The 24,990-nt window shown below is 41.2% G+C and overlaps 1 protein-coding gene and 1 pseudogene across 3 annotated transcripts; both read left to right on the top strand.

Annotated features, from left to right (window-relative positions):
* The first annotated feature begins 770 nt into the window (after positions 1 to 770).
* On the top strand, positions 771 to 23,851 carry LOC117258899 (dysbindin-like). 2 transcript variants are annotated; one of them, XM_033630123.2, is made up of 4 exons: positions 771 to 1,294; positions 17,527 to 17,676; positions 17,770 to 17,919; positions 21,625 to 23,851. In XM_033630123.2, the coding sequence occupies exons 1-4, from the start codon at positions 1,252 to 1,254 to the stop codon at positions 21,915 to 21,917; spliced, it is 636 nt and encodes a 211-aa protein (XP_033486014.1). In that variant the 5' UTR covers positions 771 to 1,251; the 3' UTR covers positions 21,918 to 23,851. The 2 variants fall into 2 exon arrangements, with proteins under 2 accessions (XP_033486014.1, XP_033486013.1); XM_033630122.2 differs by having other exon boundaries at positions 21,622 to 23,851.
* On the top strand, positions 6,780 to 8,200 carry LOC144464166 (E3 SUMO-protein ligase ZBED1-like; annotated as a pseudogene). Its single transcript, XR_013491957.1, has 2 exons — positions 6,780 to 7,638; positions 7,811 to 8,200. The product of XR_013491957.1 is annotated as an E3 SUMO-protein ligase ZBED1-like (transcript).
* Positions 23,852 to 24,990: the final 1,139 nt, after the last annotated feature.

Genomic DNA, 24,990 nt, shown 5'->3' with positions numbered 1-24,990 from the left:
ACCATCAACACTGTTTGCACACACTTTTTATACCATGTTACCCAACTTTCCGTTCGTTATCTAATTTATGACTTTGTTCTGGGAATTTAAGATTTTTTTTTTTCTTTAACATGGCCCTAATCCTTCTTTGTATTTTACAATGGTGGTCTGTGGGAAAAATGTGTCTTGGGCTGCAAAGAATTTTTTTGTTGTGATCACTGGGAAAAACTTATTACAATGCTGAGCTGCTTTCCTGAGAGCCTGCTGAGAGCATGTTAGCATGGCTGTGTTAGCATTTAGCTCAAAGCACTGCTGTGCCTAAGTGCAGCCTCACAGAGTGGCTAGCATGACTGTAGAGACTGTATTTTAAACTGTCTCCTTCAATATGGAAGTGCAATAATAAATTCCTAGAGTACTCTGTAATAAGGCCACTGCTTAAACCATATATACCTGGCATACGTCATTGGAAAATGGTATGAAATGTGATAGTCAGTGCTGTAAATATCTGATTTATTTCATTCTGAGAGAGACTGCGGTGATTTATTAACATGCAGCACCTCTTCTATTATCACAATTCACTTCTGAAGCTTTCATCCTACCCAGTGAATAAGTAAAAAACATGTAAAGCAGTGATGGTTGAGACAGGAGGGGTTTAATCCTGGTACATTCCTCAGTATTATGTAAAAAGCCTGTACACTTCCTGATCCTGCTGACCCCCTTGTCGTCACCACTTGGTACAGGCCACAATGCCGTAGCCCACTATCACTCTCCCCCCTTCCCTAAGCTGCACAGCTCCCTACAACCCTACTGAGCCTGTCTGACAGAGAGAGCAAAGACAGCGCGCGTGTGTGTCTATGTGTGTGTGAGAAACACAGAGAGGCAGCCGAGATGAGAGTGTGAAGCATTGAGAGGGAAAACCTCGAAAGAACAGCAAAGGAGATCAGAAAAGGGGGGGAGGGAGACAGTGAACACAGCAAAAAAGGCAGAGTGGAGGAAAGAGAAGAGAAGAGAAGAGAAGAGAAGAGAAGAGAAGAGAAGAGAAGAGAAAAGAAGAGAAGAGAAGAGGGAGATAAAGTGTAAATGTGAACGTACTATCTTTAACAGTCCTGGTGCCAAAGTCAAGAGATGCAATGACTAGATGACCAGCCACTACACACACCAGCATCCTGTCCTGGAGCCTTGACAGGAGGTGGGGGGACAAGAAAAATCCACACAGACACACACACTCAAAGGCAAAACGCTCTGTTCAACCAGTCCCACGTCCACTGGATCATGTCGTCTACCGGGTCAACCAACCACAACAAGCGCCTGGCATGTAAGTAACCAACAGTGGATGAGTAAACAGAAATGTAGCTGGCGAGAAAGTGGTACAAAGACTTGCGGTACTCTACAGTAATACTATAACTTCATGTCCTGTGTGGGGATTTACGCTGCATTGTTGTTGTAATTGAACACTTTGTGTACTCTTTTTCAGCCTGGGCAGGTGTTTACTACTTTAATATACACACAACAGTCTCTTAGGATGTTTGTGCATGTGGCAGGCAAAGGAAAGTTTTGTTATACTACTACTACTGATTTAGATCTACTGTACATGACTCACCATTCACAACAAAACAGTTCATGAGAGATGTTTAATTTAGCATTAGTTAGCTCTTTCATAGGATAACAAATCCGTATTGGTTGTACTTTATGTTACGTACAGTGCATATAATGCTGCATGGCTGTTACATACTTTTCTCCAAGCTATGTTATTGAAAACTGTCCCTGAAGGATTCACATTATTATAACTCATGTTCAGTTTATACTTTTCCTCCTTGGTCCAGCCTTGAACTGAGCCTCATTAGCAACTACTGTAAAAATCCAACTGTCCAACGTAATAAAAAACAGCCGCAGGCCTTTTTTTCTTTTTAACTAAATTACCCAGAAAGCCTTGATGGTGGTGCACCGCTGTTGATGTACATGGGGTTTAATCACAGTGAAGGGATAACAACTACTTCTTAGAGTCCCACTAAGCTACAGGAAGAAGGTCTTTATATAGAAACAGGGAAGACAGGCTAACTGCTACCTGCTCTCAGAGAGACACTGTCTTGCTTTCTAACTGAACACACGACCTCACAAGATAAGAGCTGTTTGTTTGTGTTTGAGTGTCGATCTGGTATTTTTTCCTACTACTTTCCATGTGAAGGTGCATGTGAGTGTTTCTTAATGTGCACAGACGTAAAGGAAGAGCAATGAGCTCTGCGGAGAGAACTGAAAGCCCTGTTATGACTGGCCTAAATCGAGAGCATGGCTGGAGGTCATCTTTGCATTTAGCCCAGAGTGAAGTGCCTTAATGGCTTTGGGAATGGGAATGGGAGAACGGCCTGGGAATACACAATCTGATCAGACACTTACGGAGCAGGTGGTCAGACAAGGGTCAATATGTAATTGCAGTGCTGGGATCAGAGGAACCTGAAGATGAGAGTGAAGGAGTGCAACGACTTGATTGAAATGATGTGTTCATGTTACGTTTTTGTAAAGCTCCTGCAACCCAATCACCAGAATAAACGCTAGCGTTGTACGTCGCTGCAAACCACAGATATGTAACATTTGTATGTTTTTATGTAGCGGATATGCTGAAACTATAGCTATGGTTAATGTATGGTTATGTTAGGCACAAAAAACACTTGATATTGACTAATTGATTAAGGTTGGGAAAAGATCATGTTTTGGCTCATAATACCTGCTTTTGGTGGTATGATCATCACTGGAAATGCCACCAATGTCTTGCCAAAAACAAAGCCAGTTCATATACATGTCATCACAACTACGTCACTTTAGAAACATTGATATGATACGTATGAAACGCAAAAACGAAACAATAACAATATTGTACTCTGGCGACTGGGCTGGCCTCCTGCAGTATGACGTAACGTGGCGATGTTGACAGCGTGCGTTGTGGAAAGAGGTGGTTTCATAAATGAGCAGTCTGGATTTATTTTCTACTTCACGGCTCTGTGTTTACAGATACGTGTGTGAGGGCGGCGAGGGGAGTGGGGATGCATGGCGGGGGAGGTGGCTGCTGTGGTGCAGTGATCTCACTCATAAATGATTTATGCTTGATGGACTGCTGTGGCCACGAGGCCGGCAGAGGAGAGCGATTGGCTCGGTAAATAAAAGCAGTAATACCTGACAATGATGTGGCTGTACGCTGCTGAGAGCCGAGTGACACCACCATCGGCCCTCAGGGGGAATCAGGAGCTGCGGGAGAGGAGGGGTGGAGTTTGAGATGGATGGGCTGTCAGATGTGACCGGCCATGCAGTGCAGCTGCCTTACTACTGTAACTCTCTCTGTCTCACGCGCACACACACACAGACTGTCTGTTCACTACAAACAGAAAAATGATCATGGGATTTCTTTCAACTTGCCACAGGGGGACTGAATGTTTCACCATGTGACTCTTTGGTTCAATAGGAGCATTTGTTCCCTGCTTCCTTTGCAGTTCCCAGGACTCTTGATGTATGACTGCACCATTAGAATGACACAGAGCAGCTAATGACGCATACCTTCAGAGCTGGATGTTTCCATCATAGAAAAGATGCTGATAAGGAAGTGAGGAACAAATGCTCATTGCATACCAGGGCGAAATAAAACAATCCAAGAGGCCGAGGTGACATTTGTTATATATGAAAGGGAATATAAAAACTAGCAGTGTGGAGTACAGGAGCAGAGCAGTGAGAGTGGCAAAGGGATCAGACCGTGGAAGAATAATCACAAGGATGAAAAAATCATGTGCTTCAGCTCAACTGTCACCTCCGGCGCTGGACCACCCACCCCCGCCCCCTCTGGAACACTGCACACACCCACCTCTACATCAGATTCCTGGTTGTAAAGAACTGCTGATGATCTACAGCATTGCAAGAGTGAAAACATCTGAAGGAGAAATAGACCCTGGTTGGTTGAGAAAATGTGAACTACAAACAGGATAGGGAAAAAAGAAAGGCTTTCTTGCCGTTCTAAAGCCAGTGAAATTCTTTCTATTCAGTGTGTCTTTGCCTCGACACACAACAAATGCACAAAATGCATGCCGCCGCTGCACCCTTGTTTTTGTCAGTATGAGACTTAGCTGAGGCAAGCAGGCCCAGTAAAGCTCTTTGCCTCAAATCACTGACACTACAGCTACTTTATACCGGGAATAATGCACAGCAGGCTTAGATTGCATAACACTGCATTCTCCCGTCTTTAACAAACTCCTTTCTTTCTCTCTTCCTTCCTTCCTTTCCTACAGACTCAACCAACACAGACATCCTACATGCATGTACACACAAACCAAGGCGGTGAGCTGTGTAATCGTGCACTACAATGCAGTGGGAGTCCAGTGTTGTAGGGTGTGCAGCTGAAGGATTGTACCAGCATTATATAACAGTAAGCCCTAGGTAATTATGGTTCAGTGTGGGCTGAGACAGAGCAGGGATTTCTGGGTAAGGGGCATAGGTCCTGTGACAGATCACAAGTGTTATGGAATTTCAAAGGGCAGTTCTTAAAGTAAAGCTTGACTCAGTTAGCAGCCTACAAATACTTGACTTTCCGTATCAGGCCAGAGTGAGGTCTTGTTTCTTACGTGTTTTTCCAAGCAGCAGCGTGAGATGGACAAAGACACGGAGACGTATAGCCTCTTCTGTACCTCCAATAGCATCTGAGAAATGAGCCAGAATTTAGAATTTTTCATATTAACCAACTTCTTGGAGGTAAACTTCCAATTTAAGGAGTCAACAATAAGCAGTGGTCTCTCTGAGGCTAAAGGTACAGTCACATTAGCCTTCCAGACAATGAACCTGACAGTTTGCTACACCGTTATCCTCTTTGTAGCCTTTATGACCAAATACTAGCCCACCAGGATATTATGTTAGCATTGTACGTTACTGCAAACTATAGATATTTTATGTTTGTACATTTCATATGTATGATGTAGCTCAGATTACATGTTTATAGGCAGAGTTTCTCATCATGAGGAGAAGAGGATGGTGGATGATGTGACACCTTGGCAAGAGGGCTGCTATAAGATGGAGACAGCAGCAGACTACTGTTCAAGATCAGAAGAAGTGGGTGTTCTTTAATGAGAGTTCAGGACATGTATAGCTGTGTTTGTAGTGACAAAAATGGGCATTTTTTGATGAGAGTTCAGGACAAGTCCAGCTGTGCCTGTAGCGACAGAAGTGGATATTTTTTTAACAAGAGTTTGGGACAAGTCCAGTTCTGCTTGTAGCACAACCCGATCTCAATCTAAAGTCATAGACTACCAGAGCTTAGGCAGTGTCTTCTGCATCAGACACCAACAGAAAAAGCCATCCTTTCAAGCGGCATAATGCGCAGCCAGGCGCTGTCAGTGTGTTATGGCGTTAGTCAGCCTCAGGGGGAAACGTAGCCATACAACAATGTCAATTAAAGGGGCGAAAAGTCTGAGTAAAGTGGGTGGGAGGGGTGCTGGATGGGTCCAACAATCTCAGACTTTCACCTAGGAGGTTGGTGTTCACTTCCTGTATAACTGTAAAGTAGGGCTGCACAATTAATCGAATTTTAATCACGATCACGATTTTGGCTGCCACGATTAAATTAAGATGATCGTCGGCGATTTTAACATTTAAAAAGTGGGCTCTGTTGCATATCAAATCAAGCACTTTCTCAACCCAATAGTCAGCCAACCACCAGGGGGCGACCGAAAGGTTAGGGCTTCATTAAGCTGCCTAAACAGCAAGCGAGCATACCCAGCAGCAGCGGCAGCCTCAAATGATTCAACAGTGTGAGAGCGGGTGTGAGACACAATGTCGGGAGCAGCATCTAGAGGTGAGGAGCTGCTTGTGCCTCGTAAGGGCTCAACATCCATTGTGTGGAGGTGTGGCGTTGTGTCTGCGCCACAGGGCAACACAACAAACTTATTCAACCACCTGAAAAAACACCACAAACCCAAATATGATGAATGCATGAAGGCCAAAGCTAACGCTGGTCCACCAAATCCCCGTCTGTGTTCAGCGCCAACCCAGGCAACCATAACAGCAACCCTGCACCGGGCGACACCATATCCATCCACCTCTCAAAGACACGCTGAAATAACGGATGCAATAACGTTTTATTTGGCCAAAGACGTGTCCAATAAATACTGTGAGCAACGAAGGCTTCAAAAGCATGGGCAAAATACTGGACAAGAAATATGTGATCCCCTCGCGCAATTATTTCTCCAAAGTGGCATTACCTGCACTGTATGGAAAATGTCAGGGGGAAATAGAGAGGGAAATAACAGCAGTCGAGTATTTCGCAACTACGACTGACCTATGGTCCAGCAGAACAATGGAGCCGTACCTGTCCCTGACAATTCACTATATTGACGATGATTTTACAATGAAGAGTCGGTGCTTGCAGACGTCATTTTTCCCACAAGATCACACAGGAGAAGCTATAGCCCAGGGACTGCGGGAAGCACTGGCCTCATGGAGCCTGCAAGAGGAGAGACAAGTCTGCATCACCACAGACAATGGATCTAACGTCGTCAAGGCAGCTTTTCTAAATAAATGGATGAGGCTCCAGCGCTTTGGCCATAGGCTCCATTTAGCAATTGGTGAGTAGGACCAATAAAAACGACAATTTAAAAAAGTACACATAATTGAATGGTACCTATGTATTCTGTGCTAATATGATGGAGATTGGTCATCAAATGTGTAGGCATTTTATTTATATTTAAAATGCTTTAGAAATGACCAGATAAAATAACAGACAAATAAGTAAAAAAAATAAAATAAACAAGTAAATAAGAAATAAAACATCTGTATCTTAACTGACTAAAATTTTACTGTGTGTGTGTTTAGGTGATTTGTATCTATTTATGTACAGTTTTTGGCCTTTTATTTCATGTGATGCTGGGACAAACTAATTTCCCTCCTCGGGGATCAATAAAGTTCAATTCAGTTCAATCCAATCTTAAAACAACACATGAAAATAAAAGATTTAAAAGGAAGTGTATGCAAGGTTTTGTTTTGTTTTAATTATGAATCTCATTTTCTTTTACAGAGAATGCAATGAAAGATCCTCAGATTGACTGTGCAGTAGGGATCTGCAAAAAACTTGTGAGCAGTTTTTCCTACAGCTGGAGGCGTAAAAAGGAGCTAGCACGGGCTCAAAAGGAGCTGAAGCTTCCAGAACATGGGCTGAAGACAGAATGCCCCACAAGGTGGGGGTCAAGACAGGCAATGATTGAAAGAGTCCTGGAGCAGCAGAGGGCCATCTCTCAAGTCTTGTCTTCTGACAGAAAGTCCAGACATCTCATCCCATCATGGCAGGACACTGAGATCCTCGAAGCCATCCACAAATCCCTCCACCCTTTGACTGAGTTTACTGATGCACTGTCCAGTGAGAAGTATGTCAGTGTTTCCTTTGTGAAGCCAGTCCTCTATCTCTTCAGCTCCTCCATCCTCAAAGTGAACGATGATGATTCAGAGCTCACAAACACCATCAAGACAAAAATCCTAACTTACCTGGAGGAAAAATACAAGGATCCTGAGACACAAGAGCTGCTCGACATGGCTTCTGCTCTGGATCCCCGTTTCAAGCTGTGATACGCAAGTGAGGACAGGGTAGAACCAATCAAAGTCAGACTTGTGTCTGAGATGGCTGCATCTGTGAGCATGGTAAGTAATAATTGTAGATACACCATTTATCATAAATTCAAGAAACTAAGTGGATTGAAATGTGCTGAAAAGTAATAAATGTGCTGTAATCTACATTCTGAATGTGGATGTCAAATATATTTCATTTGACTGAATTTATTATTCATATTTTATTTACCATGTACTTTTCAAGGAGCAGGGCCCAAGTGATGGTGGGACTGCAGACAGGGCAGAGGATACACCCAGCACATCCAAGAAAAAGAAGACCTTAGGGAGCTTCTTCAAGATCACTGAGAGAGCCAGCCCAACCCATCCTCCTCACCAAGCTGTAGCCTCTGAGCTTCAGTCCTACCTGCAGTGTGCTGACCTTGATAGTGAGGAGAACCCACTGGACTGGTGGAGGGAACATCAGCGAGTCTACCCGCGACTGTCAAAGCTGGCCAAAAAATATCTGAGCATACCTGCAACAAGTGCCCCTTCCGAGAGGGTCTTCAGCACTGGGGGAAACATAGTGACCTGCCTTCGGTCATCTCTGAAACCAGAAAGTGTTGACAGGCTGGTGTTTCTCGCCAAAAATCTGTAGGCCTGTACTAGTATGTTCCTGTTCCTTGTAGTATGTGCCTTTTCTGCATAGGCTTCATTTTTTTCATGTGTTTGCACTTTATGATTGCACTTTGCACTGGCATATTTAATTTTTGCCCTTTATCTTGGGTAAATTTTATTTTATTATTTATGATTTATGATTATTTTAAGTTTCAATTTGAAGACTTGTCCACATAATGTTTCTTTAAAAAAGAAAGTGCAATAAAAAGACATGTTTTACCAAACATAATGAATAATCGTGATTAATAATCGTGATTACAATATTGATCAAAATAATCGTGATTATCATTTTGGCCATAATCGTGCAGCCCTACTGTAAAGCCAAACCCTGTTTTTTTTTTTCTAAACCTAACCATGTGTGTGTTGTTGAAAGAAAGAAAGACGTCAATTTCTCAGTGTGTTTTTGGAAGACACAGTATGCAAACTGTAAATTTCCTGTGAAAAGAGAAGTATATTTTAAAAGACACAATGCATGTAACAGGCAGACGTTGACATGGTGTCCCAGAACGTCAGAAGCACCCAGGCCACCTTGCACGTCATATGTAGTCACGGAAAGCCCACAACCATGCAGTGATATGTGATGAGGTCAGAGTGAGAATGTTTTGTGCAGCAACAAAATTGGGTATTTTTAGTCAAAAAATATATTTTCCTCATGATTAATAAATGATTTTTGTGCCTAAACCACATGTTAACCACAACATTGTCACAACATAAAAGGAAACTTAAGGTTGCAATATATCCACTACGTACTGTATGAAACATACAAATGTAATATATATCTGTGATTTGCAGAAAAGCCAACATTAATTCTGATGACTGGATATAAATTAAACTGTGAGTTTGTCTGCTTTAACATAAGCTCCAAACCAAGCAGGAACCTCCAGGGCTTAGAAATAAAGCCAACAACTGCCAAAACCTGCAGGTCTTTCAACGGCAACATGAGGCTGGCTCTGGAGGCCAGTCAGTCCCCATAGAGCCCCATGTTAAAATGCTCAACTTAACAAGCAGAAATAAACATGTTTACAGTCTGATACAAAAAACAGTTTTGGACTCTATAGCTAATTTTCCTACTTCAGAACACCTGAGAGGGGGGTGACTTTTTATATAACTCACCTGTCTACACTTTATTGAGGCTTAAAGTTACATAGTTAAGGGTGGGCCACTTTGAAAGACAGGGCTCCTACTGATGGTGTCTTCGGCTTCTCGGTCAGGTCCACCCCACGCTCCCTCACAGCGTCAGCCTCCCACCCAAATATGGTCACTTCTGTCTCCCAAAAACTAAGATGCTGACAGCCAAAATGCCAAGCTCAAGGCTTTATAACATCCACAAACCAATGGATGAAATCACAATAGCTACGTCCATTATTTTTACAGTCTATGCTCCAAACATTAGCATGCCTGGGTAACTAGCTTACTACCAACAGTTGTAAAATAGCATTGTTTCCGAAAGAAACTCAGCCAGACTCAGATCACATTAAACCCCATCCTTAAATCTGTCAGTGACCCAGGCTTCAACTCAAGTGAATAGGTGAGGAAGTGAATATTCTCAGAGGCTGGCACTGGTGCTAACGAATCATAAGGGTGGGAACTTCTGAGAAACTAAAACTTCAAAAGTATAACACCACAATCTCATTAGGGGAGGAGATGCAGGTTCAGAGCTGAAGTCTGCTGTCCTCAGACTACACCTTCACATTGTTTGCTCTGTCTTTGAAAGGAGTGGTGGTCCCTGTACTTAGACTCTAATTCCTGGATCCTGTTATGCAGCCGTAAGGGTTACAAGACTGCTACTGTGTCCCAGGGTAACCATCAGCAGAATGAGTCTGAGATGTAAGACACTGCCAGGGCCACTTTCTGCACAGAGCAGTCATACTGAATTATTAATTCTATGGGTTTTTCAAATGATATTGTTTTTACTGTCCATCGATGGTTGTAACAAAGCCATAATGTGTTTTAGTGCAGTGTCAGCATTCATAGACACACACTACATCTGGTAAATCAGTGTGGAACCAGCACATTTAAAGCCTGCTTATTTTCCCCTCCTTTACTGTATTTCTTTTATTTTCTTCCTCCTCTTTTATAAGCTCTGTCTCTGAATATCCTGAGGCCGACACTTCCCTAACAAAGCAACAGTCAGCCATCACAGCTGTTCTCTGTTGCTTGACCCACCCATACTAAATCCTTTCCATGTGACCTGTATTTCGTAACCTAGATAAGGGTAAAGCAGCAGCCGAAAAAATGAATGGGCTGCCTCGTTTGACACAGTTTCATCAGACTCTGTGCTCGCCAACCCTGGCACAAACTTGTCTTGAACATCAGTGTCACCCCGTTGCTGGAAGTCAGTGTTCATACTTGCTCTTATTCATTATGCAACGATTGCTCATTTCCTGACGATGAATTCTTTTTCCCCTCTGGACTGCCTTTGAGAGGCTTCAACTTATATACGATTAAAAGTGGCAAAAATACTTTAGTTGATGAGCCAGACAGCCACATAAGGATCGTTGGTGGTTAATAACCCCTGTCAAAAGCAAGGGATTCCCCCTTGGAGGCTATGAACACCATCTGGGTCTCACACAGAGCGACAGTAGTAATGTAACCTTAACCAATTTGCATGGAGACCTCCCACTCGTCTTCCACAGCAGGGTGCTAGAAAACTCAGAGGTTATGTGGATGAGTCAGCCTTTTACATACATGTTTTTTTCTCTCACGCTGGGGCAGACAGATGGAGACATGCAGCTGAGCTTGCGCGTGGGTTGGGCATGTCCACTGGCAACTTCAGTAGCAAAATTTGATTTTTAGAGAAGGAGACAAGGAGAGAGAGAAAGAGAAACACACTCAGAGAGAGAGACAAAGAGACTCCCATGAGGCCAGCAGGCAAAGTTGAGGTTTATGTAAGCTGTATAATTTCATTATCATCATCATCATCATTGTCATCATCATTATCAGAAGCGTCATCATTGCTGTAACAACCTGTAGTAGTTTGTTTGTCTCAAGCTGCCACTGCTACCATACAATAACTGGTAGGTGACACTGATGGCATGTCAGCTTGGCATGTTGTTGTCCTTATAGAGTATGTCTCTTAGTGATGACATGCCTTGACCTGCACTGCCAAATACTGTGCAACAAAATGGTCACGGGTAACTCCCTCACACTGTCCTTTCAGCTGTGTGCTGTCTTGCTAGACTGATGGGACACAGCTGTGGCAGTGGACACTTATGCAGTACCGCGTCTGTAATTCTACGGGTGTGTGCTAATGGTGTTGTTGGATCTGCAATAGTAAGTCATTAGTCAATTGACAGGAAATAAATCAGCATTTACAAGAGCCCCGGGCAGCAGGGTAGGGCAGTTAGCACTGCTGCATCACAGTAAGAGGAGTTTGGAGTTTGCATGGTCTCCCAGTATCAGCGTGATTTTCTCCTGATTCTCCGGCTTCCTCCCACAGTTAGGTTAATTGATGACTCTGAATTTTTTCGTAGGTGTGAATGTGAGTGTGAATGGTTGTCTGTCTCTATGTGTCAGCGCTGTGATAGTGTGGCGACCTGTCCAGGGTGTACCCTGCCTCTGGCTGATCAAATTGATATTAATTTTGACAGGTTTTATGGAAATCAGAGCAGGAATAAATGAAGCAAAACGTGCCAGGAAACCTTTTTGACTGAAACTGGATTGGCTGCTTTTCTCAAAAGTTTCAAAGCAAAGTGGGGTGCTAATTAAATGAGCATATTAAAGGTTAGATACAGAGAAACTCCCCAGTATATCTCAGGGTTTGGTGGTCTGATGCTACAATTACCAGCACCCAGAGCATTAAAGGGTAACTTCAGTATTTTTCAAGCTTTATCCTTTTTCCCACATATTTGTGTCTAAGTGACTAATGGGAACAATAATTGAGAGCAATAACTTCTGAAATTGGTCCAGTATTGAACAAGGGGGCTGCTGCTGTGGGACAGGCTGCAATGTAATTACTTGGGGCAACTGTGCACCTTCAGTTTATGTCCACTAAAATTGCTTGTTTTTGCTACTGACAGGCTCAGATTATTATTAGTGTTTGACAACATTATTCAAAGGATCCCTACAGAGATAGACCTTTTTGTTAAAGAGTTAGCTGCTTTGTGTTTAACCAGAAACAGCTGTCTCCAAACTAACCAAACCCCCTTTAAGTAAACAGTAATTCTAGCGTGTATAGAGCCAGCATTTTTTTCACATATAAGTGGGTGAATTAAGGGTTTATTTCAACCAAACCAGAGTTGGTAATTGTTGGAACAGCAGTGTGTTTTACAGTGACAAAATTACTGTTTATTTAAATGGAGTCTGGTGGGGATAGTGATGGCGATTCAAAAAATGATCTTACTCTTTAACAAAAACGTCTATCTCTGTGGGGATCCTTTCCGCAATCACCCGACACTTAAAATAATAATCTGAACCTGTCAGTGGCAAACACAAGCACTTTTAGTGGATGTACATCGACAGTGTGCAATTGCCCCAAGTAGTTACGTAGTAGCCTGTTTTGCCACTGCCAGCTGCAGCAATCTTGCTCAATACTGGACCAATTTCAAAAACTGTTGCCATGAAGTCACTTAGACATAAAAACACAGGAAAATAGGGTCCAGGTTGAAAAATACCAAACGTACCCTTTAAGATAAATATCTCAGCATGTTCCAGCTCAACGAGTTTCTCTAGCTGGATATTGGTGACAATTGCATTATTTACATTCATGTCTGGACACTTGTTTATACTGAAGAACACTGTAACCTTTATGTCATTGACTTTGTTCCCAGTTACTTCGCCAACTGAAATATCAGCCAGGGGGACTGTGAACCGCAGAGTGGTTTTCTGTCCACACAGACAGCTTCAGTGACAGAATAAAAGGCTGTTGTTAGTGCATGGTAGTAGACACACACCCCTCCAGGGCTGTGGAAGAGTGACTGGCAGATTGACTACTGTAAGTCTCCAGAGATGAGCTGTCTGAAGAGGGAAACTGGGTCACATGTTTGTTTTCAAACAGTGGAAAAGTAGCACTCAAAAGGTCTGTAGATGAAGTAAAGTGAATGTTGTCACTGTGCATACTGGATCCATCTGCTGCCATCATGTAAACATGTTAGTCATGGAAGCTTGATATGCATGCTACACACACTGGGTGACAAACTGAGCATAAACCAAAGGCATGCAAACACAAGCATGAATGCATAAGCGCACACTCATACAGTTTATGTGTACACGCTTGCACTGTATTCGTTCATACACGCACACACACACATTAAAACACGGGTGACATGAGTCAAAGTGTCAGCTCGTGGAGCCCAGTTGGAAGAGGCACAGTGTGTGCTGAGGAGGATTTAGCACGGTTACACAACCACAGCTGGTCAGCATGGCAGAGGTCGATGCTGGAGGTAGACCTAAGGACAGATGCTCTCTTGTTTTTCACAACATGTCTGTATCGTCACACACTGAAAGAAAAAAATATATATGTTCCAGTAATGTCATGTGCTGCAAGCTAGAGCATGTTCAGCTGACTCTTACTTTTCTGTTCCCCTTCTGCTCATACATATGAGTCTGCACCCACCAAGAAAAGATTATCTGCAGCTCAAATAGCTGGTACTTGAGTAACGAAATATGTTGACAACACAGACTAGAGCCAACACTCTGAAGGCCAATCAAAAGCCACTCTGTCAGAGCATCCATTGTCTCAGCACACCATAAACCAGAGGTACTGTAAATTGCAGTTAGACGCATCTCTGCATACATGCACAGATATTTAAGGGTCAAACACACTCCTTACTGTAATGTTAAAATGTAGGATTAAGAGCACTGTTGAGTTTTGGGCAGGTCTGCACAAATTAGTACTTCAAAATATAGTCGCAGCAGATATTAAAGCAAATATTTGGTTAATCACAAAGTTTATGTGATGCTGTCGATACCAATCTTCACCTGCTGTTAGATTGATTTTCAAACTGCATGTGTGTTTAAATATGACCACTAGAGGTCAGACTGATATCATGAGAACATTTTCTTTGCCTTGAGAAGCGTCACAGAAAGGGCTGACTGACAGGAGAGAGGGCAGAGACAGGAGAAGAAATTAAAAGATCAGAGGACACAACAATATTGAGATTAATAGTATGAACAGATTTTGTGCGAGTTATTTGCTGGAACAAATGAGTCATGTTGAATCTGAGTTTACATGCCTCAACAGGCCTCATGCAGGAAGGGATATACGAACACATCTTCTCTTATGTTATTTTTTAATATCCACTATTTGTTATCTCTGTTATTATGATTTCTGGGATTCACGGATGTTTTCTTAATATTGTTCTTTTCCTAGGTAAGAGAACATTTAGCGAGAAGTTGACAGCACACCTACCAAGATAAGAGATAAACATCTTGTTTTCACAGTCCACAAATTTAGGTTAGAAAATTAATTCACAGCTATCTCATTAGTTGTTGTTGTCATAATTCATGCAAAAAAAATTCATGGTTCCAGCTTCTCAAATATGAGGACGTCCTGCTTTTCTTTTTTCTCTCTTGTTTAATCCCTTTATGCTTCCAATAGGCCAGATCATACAAAATAATTAAGCAGCCTACCATGTATGCAGATGACATGCAAATATAGATACCGTTTTGACCAGGTGATTATGGACCCGTAGAACGCCTGTGTCACTGTATTGAGCAAATAAATGATTGGATGCGTCAAGAAATGTGCTGTACAAATAAAGCTTTTAAATTATTTTAATAATTTTTTCAATTTATTAAACTGATTTAAAATTTTCTGCCTTGATTCCTTTTACATTCAATACTTAAATACTTGTTCCTGACTGTACCTACATACCTTTACTTAACATTTTCAATACATGGCTTCTACTAGTAAATCAGTATTTTACAGTGTGGTATACATACTTCTACTTAATACTTCCTTAACCACTGATGCAGATACAGCATTTACAGCATCACAAAGGTTATGCCGTTGCTACATTTGGGATTTTCCTGTAACGCCAGTACTGATGCCCTGGAAAATCACGTTTACTCTGTTTAAGTGTATTTAACAGTACACAGGGTACAACACCAGCCCTTATATTGTGATTAGGGGCTGTTACCTATATCAATCAAGTGGGATTCATGATTCAATACATCTGGGTAAGAGCAGATTTGGATGGCTAAGAACTTTTTTCTCTTAAAAGAAAATTAAGAGAAAATATCAGAGAGATCTAAGAGAATGTTGCTGCATTTATCTTAAATATATATTATTTCAAAAAACAGGGCTTTTATTTTTGTTGTAGAAAAATCGAATCAATTCATAAAAGACTAACGACATCTGATAAATCTGTTAACAGTTGGCGGGTGTTTTCGGCTTTTCTTTCAGATGACTGATTGTCGCATCGGCTGCTTGACAGGTAGCTTCACATCTGAGGCTGAACAAAAACAAATTAAAGCCCGCAGCTAATGATGTGAGGTGACTTGTTTGGCACAGCGTTAAATCAACATTAGATCACAAAAAAAATTGACCTGCGGTTGAGAAACCAAACCTATTAGCAGGTTTGGTAACAGCGTCCCCAACACATTACGGTTAAAGGCTGTCAAACAGGTCAAGACAACCTCAAACATCTTCGGAACCTTTTAATCTCACTTTAAGAGTTCAATCATAGATTTTATTTTATTTTTTAACTGTTTTGTACACTGTATGGCTTTGGTGATAGAGGACAGTCTCGAGCAATTCGAGAAAGATGGGGAATGACATGCAACACAGGACCGTAAATATCTATCTCATATGGCAAGGGTGGGGGTTCACCTACACTTTCTGTGACCGAACCACAGACTGTATAAAATAATGGATGTAGCTACTTTGATGTCATCCATTGGTTGGACTCCCATTTTCAAACGTGGAGCCTGGCATTTCGGCGTCACCATCTTGTTATTTTGGAGCCAGAAGTGACCCCATTTGGACGAGAGGGTGTAGCTTTGGAGGAGCAAGGGGTGAATCTGACTCATACTGTTGTGACACCAGGAACTCAAAGCGGCCCTGCCCTTATTAATCCGTAACTTTAATCTTCAATAAAATGTAAACAAGTCATTAAAAAATCCACCCCTGTACAGTTGTCATGAATGGGGAAAATAGCTGTACAGACCAAAACCATTTCTTGTACCAGGCTCTAGACATGTTAGGGGTCTATAGAAATTTACTGGCTTCTGGAGCCAGTGTCAACTGGCCATTTAAGAACTGCTGTTTCTGGCAAGTTTGCCTCATTTTTCAGCTCCTGAGGTCACCACTTGGACCCTCACTCTACAGAGATCTGAAGGGAGTGTCCTGCAGGAGAGAACTAAACAGCTAAACTGACCATTTTACAGCGTTTTGTAACAAAAAATCTTAGCTCAGGGGTCCTAAAAGTTTTAATGACTGAGTGTCATTGTAGGGAGCCAGCATATGATTGAGGGCCGCACAGGAAACACACTACACTATGACTTTTTAATGATTTTTTTTATAATATAGCATGACATCGTTGATATATTATACCATGACACTTTAATGACATACTATAGCTTGACTTTTTAATGACAGTTTAATGACTTTCTTATGACATCCTATACCATGACATTTTTATGACTTTTTATGATATACGACTACGATCGACTGATATAGCTGACATAACACTCATACAACATTCTACCTTTCCATTCTTTAACACAATTGAAAGTAATGAAATAGAAACAGTCCAGTTTTTGACATTGATTGTACCTTCCCACAGCAGTCGAGCAATGGCTTCTGCTGGGTTTGGCAACACTTGGACAAACCACACACAGAACTGCGGTGCACCATAGTACTAGAGCCAGTGGTTTTAATAATTAGACAGGCAATTTGTTAATTTATTGATGATTATGATTATGGTCATGATTGTGTCGGACGGCGGTGCATGGTTGCCTGTCTTAGCTTGGTACTTAATAGATATACATATATTTTGGGGGGGAATGTGTCCCCAAATATATATTATAATTACGGCGTAGCCTGCGTGGATGTAAACCAGGAATGATGCAGTTCATGGTTGGTGCCTTAATCCTTATAGGCCTCTAACATCTGACACTAAAATGTCAGTTCCACAGTGTAAGGCAGAAGTAGACAGATCATTCTTATTCTATTTGCTATTGAGAAATGCTTTTGTTTTTTGATTGTTGTTGGGGGTTTTTGCAGGGGAGAGAATAGAGACCACACCTCCCAAGATGCATATATTTGGCATTTTTTCAAGAAATACTAAATTCTAAGACACAATAATGCAGTGAAAGACAGTTGATGTGAATGTTTTTTTGTATGTGTCTCATTTGGGGGGTCAGCTGAGACAGACATCTCTCAGCGGGTGCTGGACAATGATTCTGCGCAGCACCTGAAGCTGAGGGAGAGACAGCGCTTCTTTGAGGAGGTCTACCAGCATGACGTGGACAACTACGTGCCCTCTTCTCACCTACAGGTCGACTGCAGGAAACGTGAGTGACGGTCCACGGTGTCAAGATTCAAATGAAATGTGTTGCTTTTGAAATGAAAGTGTGCATGTCTGCTATATATGCCTGTATATGCAGCCCCCATGGGAAGTATCTCCTCTATGGAGGTGAACGTGGACGTCCTGGAACAGATGGACCTGATGGACATCTCTGACCAGGAGGCCCTCGACGTGTTCCTCAACTCAGGCTCAGGAGCAGACGAGGGCGCGCTGGCATCTCCGCTACCAGGTGCACTAATGGCCTCCGAGCCGCATCGATCTACTGCCATTGCACTTTCCTAAAGCCATTTATGTATTCAGTTTTCACACACAGATGTTACAGAAGCAGGCCATTTAACGTGTCAAAAGAGGTGCCACAACCCAGAATGTCAAAATTGATACTCTGGATATAGCTTAAATCTTGCTTTTAACTATTACTCACTATTTCATTTATCAAATCTTTTTTTTGTGTGTCTTGTTTGTTTGTTTACATCAGGAGCAACCAAACAAACATTTTATTACTAGGTGTGGCATATCAAGGTGCTGATTAAATACCACCATAACTGCACATGTTGGTAAGACAACAAACTGCTGCTGTGTCAAGACTCTGAGAACAAAGAGCACGTGTTGTGTTGTGTGATTAAACTGCACATTTTAGAGTGGCCTTTTATTGTGATCAGCCTGAGGCACACAGGTGTAGTAACGATGCTGTTTAATCAGCACCTTGATACACCACACCTGTCAGGTGGATTGGTTGTTTTGGAAAAGAACTGCTCACCAATACAGCTTCTAATAAATCTGTGACCAAAATGTGAAAGAAATATTCAGCCGAGTGTATAAAAAAAGTCATGGATCTTTAACTAATCTTTATCTTAAATTTTTGTTCAGTATAGATTCTAGTTATAGGCATTTATTCAGTTGGTGTCATGTCTCATTTATTTTTTTCCCAGTTCTTTTAAAATGTATGTCAACAAAAATGTCTGGGACAATTTCCAGCCTTCTGATTTGAGTTTTTACATCAAGCCAGTGTCTGGTCATGGCTTTCTTACTTGGGTCAAGTTCTCCCATCACAATACTTGTAATGTTCCCAAGATAAATCACAGGGCTGATACAGTTTCATCTCCCAAAATATGTTTTAACAACTGCAGTAACATTTTCAGTATACAGTGGCATGCAAATGTTTGGGCACCCCTGGTCAAAACTGTGTTTACTGTGAGTAGTGGAAGATAAACTGATTTCCAAAAGGCATGAAGTTAATTATGACACATTTCTTTAATATCTTAAGCAAAATTACTTTTTAATTTCAGTCTTTTAAGTCTTGCTCCTAAGTATCACAGTTTCTAATTGCTGTTTGTAAACCAGCTAAGAGAGTCTTGCCTCTCTTGTTTGGTGGATTTTTACCCATTCTTCCTGCAAAAGGCTTCTAGCTCTGAGATTTTTGCCAAAACCTTCAGCTTGTGCCTCTTGAGGTAGTCCATTGTGGATTTTGAGGTGTGTTAAGGATCATTATGCTGTTGTAGAACCCATCCTCTCTTTATCTTCAGCCTTTTTACAGATGCTATGATGTTTGCTTCCAGAATTTGCTGTAATTTTTTTTGTCTTTTTGCCTATATTAGATAGGATAGTCTAAGTGTGAGAGGGGGAGAGAGAAAGGCTGACACGCAGCAAAGGGCTGTAGGCTGGGATTCAACCTGTGGCCACTGCAGCAAGGAAATAAATGGGATGCCTGCTCCACCCACCAAGCATCTGGGTGTCCCAGTTTGCTGAAATTCAACTGAATCTATTCTTCCCTCTACCTGTGAAAATTTTTTTGTGCCACTGGCTGCTACACAAGTCGGAGCATGATCGACCCAGCCCCGTGTTGTACAGTTTAACAGGCGTTCTTTTAATGAAATTCTGCACTTTTTTCTTCGATTATACCTTTGCTCATAGCATCCAAAAAGTTCTACTTTTAATTCATCAGCCCGCAGCACTTATTTCCAAAAAGCATCAGGCCTGTTCAGATGTTCCTTTGCAAACTTCTGACGCTAAATTTTGTGGTGAGGACACAGGGAAGGGTTTTCTTCTGATGACTCTTCCATAAAGGTCATATTTGTGCAGGTGTAGCAGCACAGTAGAACAGTGCACCACCACTCCAGAGTCAAACAGGAGTTTAGTTTTGACTTTCTTTTTTTAAAGATATTTTTATGGGCATTTTTTGCCTTTAATTGATAGGATGGTGAAGTGTGAAGGGGGGAGAGAGAGAGAGAGAGAGAGAGAGAGAGAGAGAGAGAGAGGGAGAGACATGCAGCAAAGGGCCACAGGCTGGAGTCGAACCCGGGCCGCTGCGGCAACAGCCTTGTACATGGGGCGCCTGCTCTAGCACTAAGCCACCGACACCCCTAGTTTTGACTTTCTACCAATTCTACAAGCAGCTCTCTTTTAAAGTTTTCTTGGTCTCCCAGACCTCAACTATCTTCTTACAGCCTTCTCCTGCTTTGTGGACATCAGTTATTTTAGTTTTCAGACTGCAGGCAGCTGTTTAGACGAGCCTGTGGCTGTTGATTGGCGGAACAAGATTTCAGGAGTCAGAGTATTTATAAAGCTTTGAAATTTGCATCACCTGGCCTCATCCAACGATGACTGTGAACAAGCCACAGTCCTAACAAAATGATTAAGGTTTGAGGCCCTGTTGAAAGCTGTTTGAGAGCTCAAATGTCTTTGGGTGCCCAAACGTTTACATGCTGCTCCTTTCATTTCTTTCACTCTAAAATTGTACAAAACAAAAATAATACACTGATCTTGCTTAAAATGTTGAAAAGCATGTTTCATCTTTAACTTCATGCCTTTTGGAGATCAGTTCTGTTACTTACTTAGCTACTCACAGTAAACAGATTTTGACCAGGGATGCCCAAACTTTTGCATGTCAACGTAGACTTATCTTTGCACAGTTCCAGAACATACGTGAGCAGTCAGCCTCCGTGCTCCCACACAGCCTCCAACGCTGTTGTTATGCACCAAGTTTCCAGTAATAGTTGGTAGTTTAGTAGTAAATATGTTATAAAACTCAAAGGTATTTTCCCTACATCTAAATATTAAATCTAAACATTAAACCTAAATCTAAATGTTAAATCTAAATCTAAATGTTAAATATAAATGTTAAATCTAAATCTAAATATTACATCTAAATGTTAAACCTAAATCTAAATCTAAATGTTAAATTTAAATCTAAATGTTAAACATAAATCTAAATGTTAAACCTAAATCTAAATCTAAATGTTAAATTTAAATCTAAATGTTAAATGTACAAGTCAAATAAAATTTCCCCAAACATGGTTTCTGTCATTTTAGGTAGTTCTTATCATGCTGATGTATGTTCAAGTGTTCATTTTCTCCGATTAGTTTGGTTTTAATTTGTTATTTGATGCTATAAACACAGTCTGACCACCCGGGCTTTTATGTTTATACTTCTGTTGACCGGCAGTGTGTATTTGCATAATTAGCTAAATATTTAGTTTCAACAAGTACATTAAGATTTAACATTTAGATTTAACATTTGACATTTAGATTTAACATTTAGATTTAACATTTGACATTTAGATTTAGATTTAACATTTAGATTCAACATTTAACATTTAGATTTAACATAAATTTGGATTTAACATTTAGGTTTAACATTTAATATTTAGATTTAACTGTGACATTATATTTATCATATTTCAAATATTGCTGTAAATGTGATAAAAAGTGACTTTAAAAAATTCACACCACTTTTTTAAACATCGTTTGACGCTAAATGTGGCAAAATGTTGCTGTTAATTTCAGTGCGAGACACTTCACAAACAGCACTCAATACGGATCATCCATATAAATTTTACAGGTATATATGGGAAACATTCAGTAATGCAGGTGCATCCTGCCGAAAGCTCTTACAGATCAGGCACAGACATGTTCTAACAGATTCTGTTCACAGAAGGTGAAGAAGAAGAAGAGGATGAAGAGGATGAAGATGCAGAGGTTGTCTACAGGGAGCGCGCAACTTTGAAACGGCAAGACGAAATTAACCGCGGCTCAAAGTCTCGTATGTCCTCCACATCATCTGGTTCCAGTGATACCAGCGGGGCTGGAGCCGACACACCTGTGATCCAGTCAGACGATGAAGAAGTCCATGCTGACACTCTGCTGCTGACCTCTGTTCCCCACGCCAGGGATGAAGAAACAGAGGAGGAGGACGAGGAGGAAAGATGCCTTGCAACTAAATCGCCATAAAGACTGAATTTAACTCTCTGTAGACATATAAAGAGAGTGTATAAAGAGTGTGAAATCTCTCTGTCTCTACATTAGCAATCCTTTCCTTTGGGAAAAAAAAATCCTAGCATGGTTGACCTGGCTGTAATTTGCTGCGTCTTTTGAATGTTCTCCTGAGTACACTGGATTTTCCTTTACAACTATAAATCTATTTTTCCTAGTAAGTGTTTAACACTCTACTTGTTGAAATTGTCTGTTGAAATTTTGGCAGTGGTGTCTGAGGTTTTCTTACATCTATATGCAAATACCTTGAGTCATCCTAGTCCCATGCAATGACATGCTCTGGCTGAGTTAAAAAGAAACAAAGCAAGATGTCAGTTCAAGTTCTGTTCCTCTCACTGCCAGAGGGAAACCTCTCTCCTGCCCATTTTGTGTCTTTAAAGCACAGGCGCCAAACAGCAGAGTAAGAAAGAAAGGTACTACAGTGCATCTTTGCTTTACAGACTTTCTGGGTAAAACACAAGTTTAAATAAACCAGGTGCAAAATATTTTTAATTTATAATACATCTGGAGCCAGATGCATAAACCATGTGTACGCACACAAACCATACGTAAGCCTTTTCCCACACATACACTGGTATTTATGAAGGCGTAATGTGCTGTGGGAATGTGCTGCAGGTGATATGGTAAGGAGCAGATTAAATATAAATTGAGAGACGTGTAACATTGTTTTTAGTTTGCCAATTCTGCTAATTGTTTTATCATTCTGCTGTCTGCATTCTGTAAAATGTCAATCAAGGGTGCATCTCCCTGTTAATGATCGTTTAATGTTACCCTGTGAAGCACTTTATGAAGTCAGTTACAACATAAGCAGTATGACTGAATCACTGATCATCTTTCACACATTTAAAAATGTCGATTGACATTTTGCCATGATGATGGTTTGCAGAAATGTGATGAACTTCTGGTATGGTCACTACAAATATCCACAGATGTGCGCTCTGGCATCGTTGGAGAACCTCACGATGTAACACAGTTGGTGAAAAAACACTTTCTGTACCTGATTTGTTACGAACAGGTCCAACGAGTGGTGGAGCGAACACAAGTATCAATATGCAAATTTTTGTGTAGGGGCGTTTCTGAATCCATTTATGCAACCTGTGGGTGTGAAAATCATGCTAGTGCAAGTACGCCTAGCACCGCAATAACCGAGATTTATCAGGGGCACACACGGAGTTATCAGTCTTTCAAAATACACATGCATATTTTTGCCATTGTGCGTACACACAGTTTCCGTCGTAAATCTACAGTGTTTTATGCATCCAGCCCCTGAACTCTGAGGACTTTGGAGTTTCCTCTTCTTTACTGGCATTATGATTACAGTAGATAGCACCACAATGAGAATTACAAACACTGAGGCCTCAGACTGACAGATCTGTGAATGCATGTATTAAAGAGCAATCTGACTGGGCTGACTTCAAGGGAGCAATCGTCATAAATCTATTGCCACGTGCATGTGTATACTATGGAACTGTGTCTGTAAACGCATGCCATTTTGTTCTTGTTAATGACTATATGTTTGTTATTATGTAACTGCAGAGGGTTGCATTGCTGAACTATGCAGGCGACGCCAGAACATAATGCCAAGAAGCTCCTCTCATCAATGTGAGGTGTAACTTGGGAGTTTTAAACAAGCGGTGAGACTATGATTCAGCTGACAAAGATTTGTTGTTTCTGCACAGTGTGTGTGTTTGTGTGGGTGTTAGAGTATGTGAATGTGTGCGTGTGTTTGTGAGGGTGTGGGTGGTTAATATAACAATACAACAGGTATTCCCCTGGTTGAACCTAAAGCTACTTTCAAAACCTTTTTACAGTGTTCATTATGGTGTGTATTTGTTCCCCGTTTGAAGATCTTGCAATGAACTAAATAAAAGTGAAACAGATGTTAAAACCGCTGAACTTACTGTATGTTTGCCTGTGTCTGGGTTTTTTTTCTCTCTGCTTTCTTCTCAGAAGACTTTAAGGGGAAAGTTTGCATCCTTTGAAGTGGGATTGTATGAGGTACTTATCCATAGTCAGTGTATTACCTACAGTAGATATCGGTCAGCACCTCTCCTGCGTCAGTTTTGGACATTCAGGGATGGCACGTCAATTTACAGGTCATTACATGCATCATCTTTCTTCAAAATAATCATTTGTTTTTACAGGAAATGCAGTTTCTGCTCATTAAATGCATACAGTCTCTTTTACAAATAAACTTAGAATGAAGGTAAAAAACTTTTTGGTTTAGCTTTAAGGTTCACTTTCTTAGGTTTAGGCAACAAAAGGTTAAGAATAAAAAACCCATCATACTGTAGTTTGGCTTAAAACACTTAAAATACAAAAATACTAGCTCAATATGTCATCATTAAAACAACTCATGTCATAAACAGCACTCTCCTGGGCGAAAGTCCAGAGTTCGTCTGATCCATTCACCTCCACTCTCACCCACCCTATGAAGACTTTTTCGCTCTTATATTACAGCCGATGCCAGGAGCATCAGCAAATGCCTCTGTCTGGGTTGTTTCATACCGCTGCTAAAGAGTGCCCCTGTTTTTCGGTGTCTGATGCCAACAGGCCACTGACGAAGTGTCAATATTTCACGAGTTTGGAGCGAGACCAGGATGAGTTTAGAGAAGCAGCAGGAATACCAACTCGGTACCTAGGCAATGTGCTGCTGCGGAGAGGGCGGCAGCAAAACATATTTTAGGCACCTAAAAAGTCCTACCCAAAATAAATCAATAAAATATTAATAATGTGTGCTATATTGAGGGTATTTTCACTGCTTTCCCTTGCTGCAGACAGCCTTTTATGACGGCAAAGCCGTTGACGACTTCAGTTTCCAAACTTTGCTCTCATCAGAGCCACCAGTCACCATTGACAAAAACAATGATTTTAGCTCACTGAATCTGACCTAACTCTTTTAAACACCAAAGTCACACAATAACACAAACAAACAAACTGTTAGAAGCAGCAGCAGACCAATTGGCCTTTTACAATGTCACTTTTGGCCGCACCAATTCAAGCCGTGTTGCACTGATTCGCGCTTCTGGGG

This window comes from Epinephelus lanceolatus, chromosome 8, assembly GCF_041903045.1.
Source record: "Epinephelus lanceolatus isolate andai-2023 chromosome 8, ASM4190304v1, whole genome shotgun sequence".
NCBI lineage: Eukaryota > Metazoa > Chordata > Actinopteri > Perciformes > Serranidae > Epinephelus > Epinephelus lanceolatus.
This window is presented reverse-complemented; position numbering and strand designations above follow the sequence as displayed.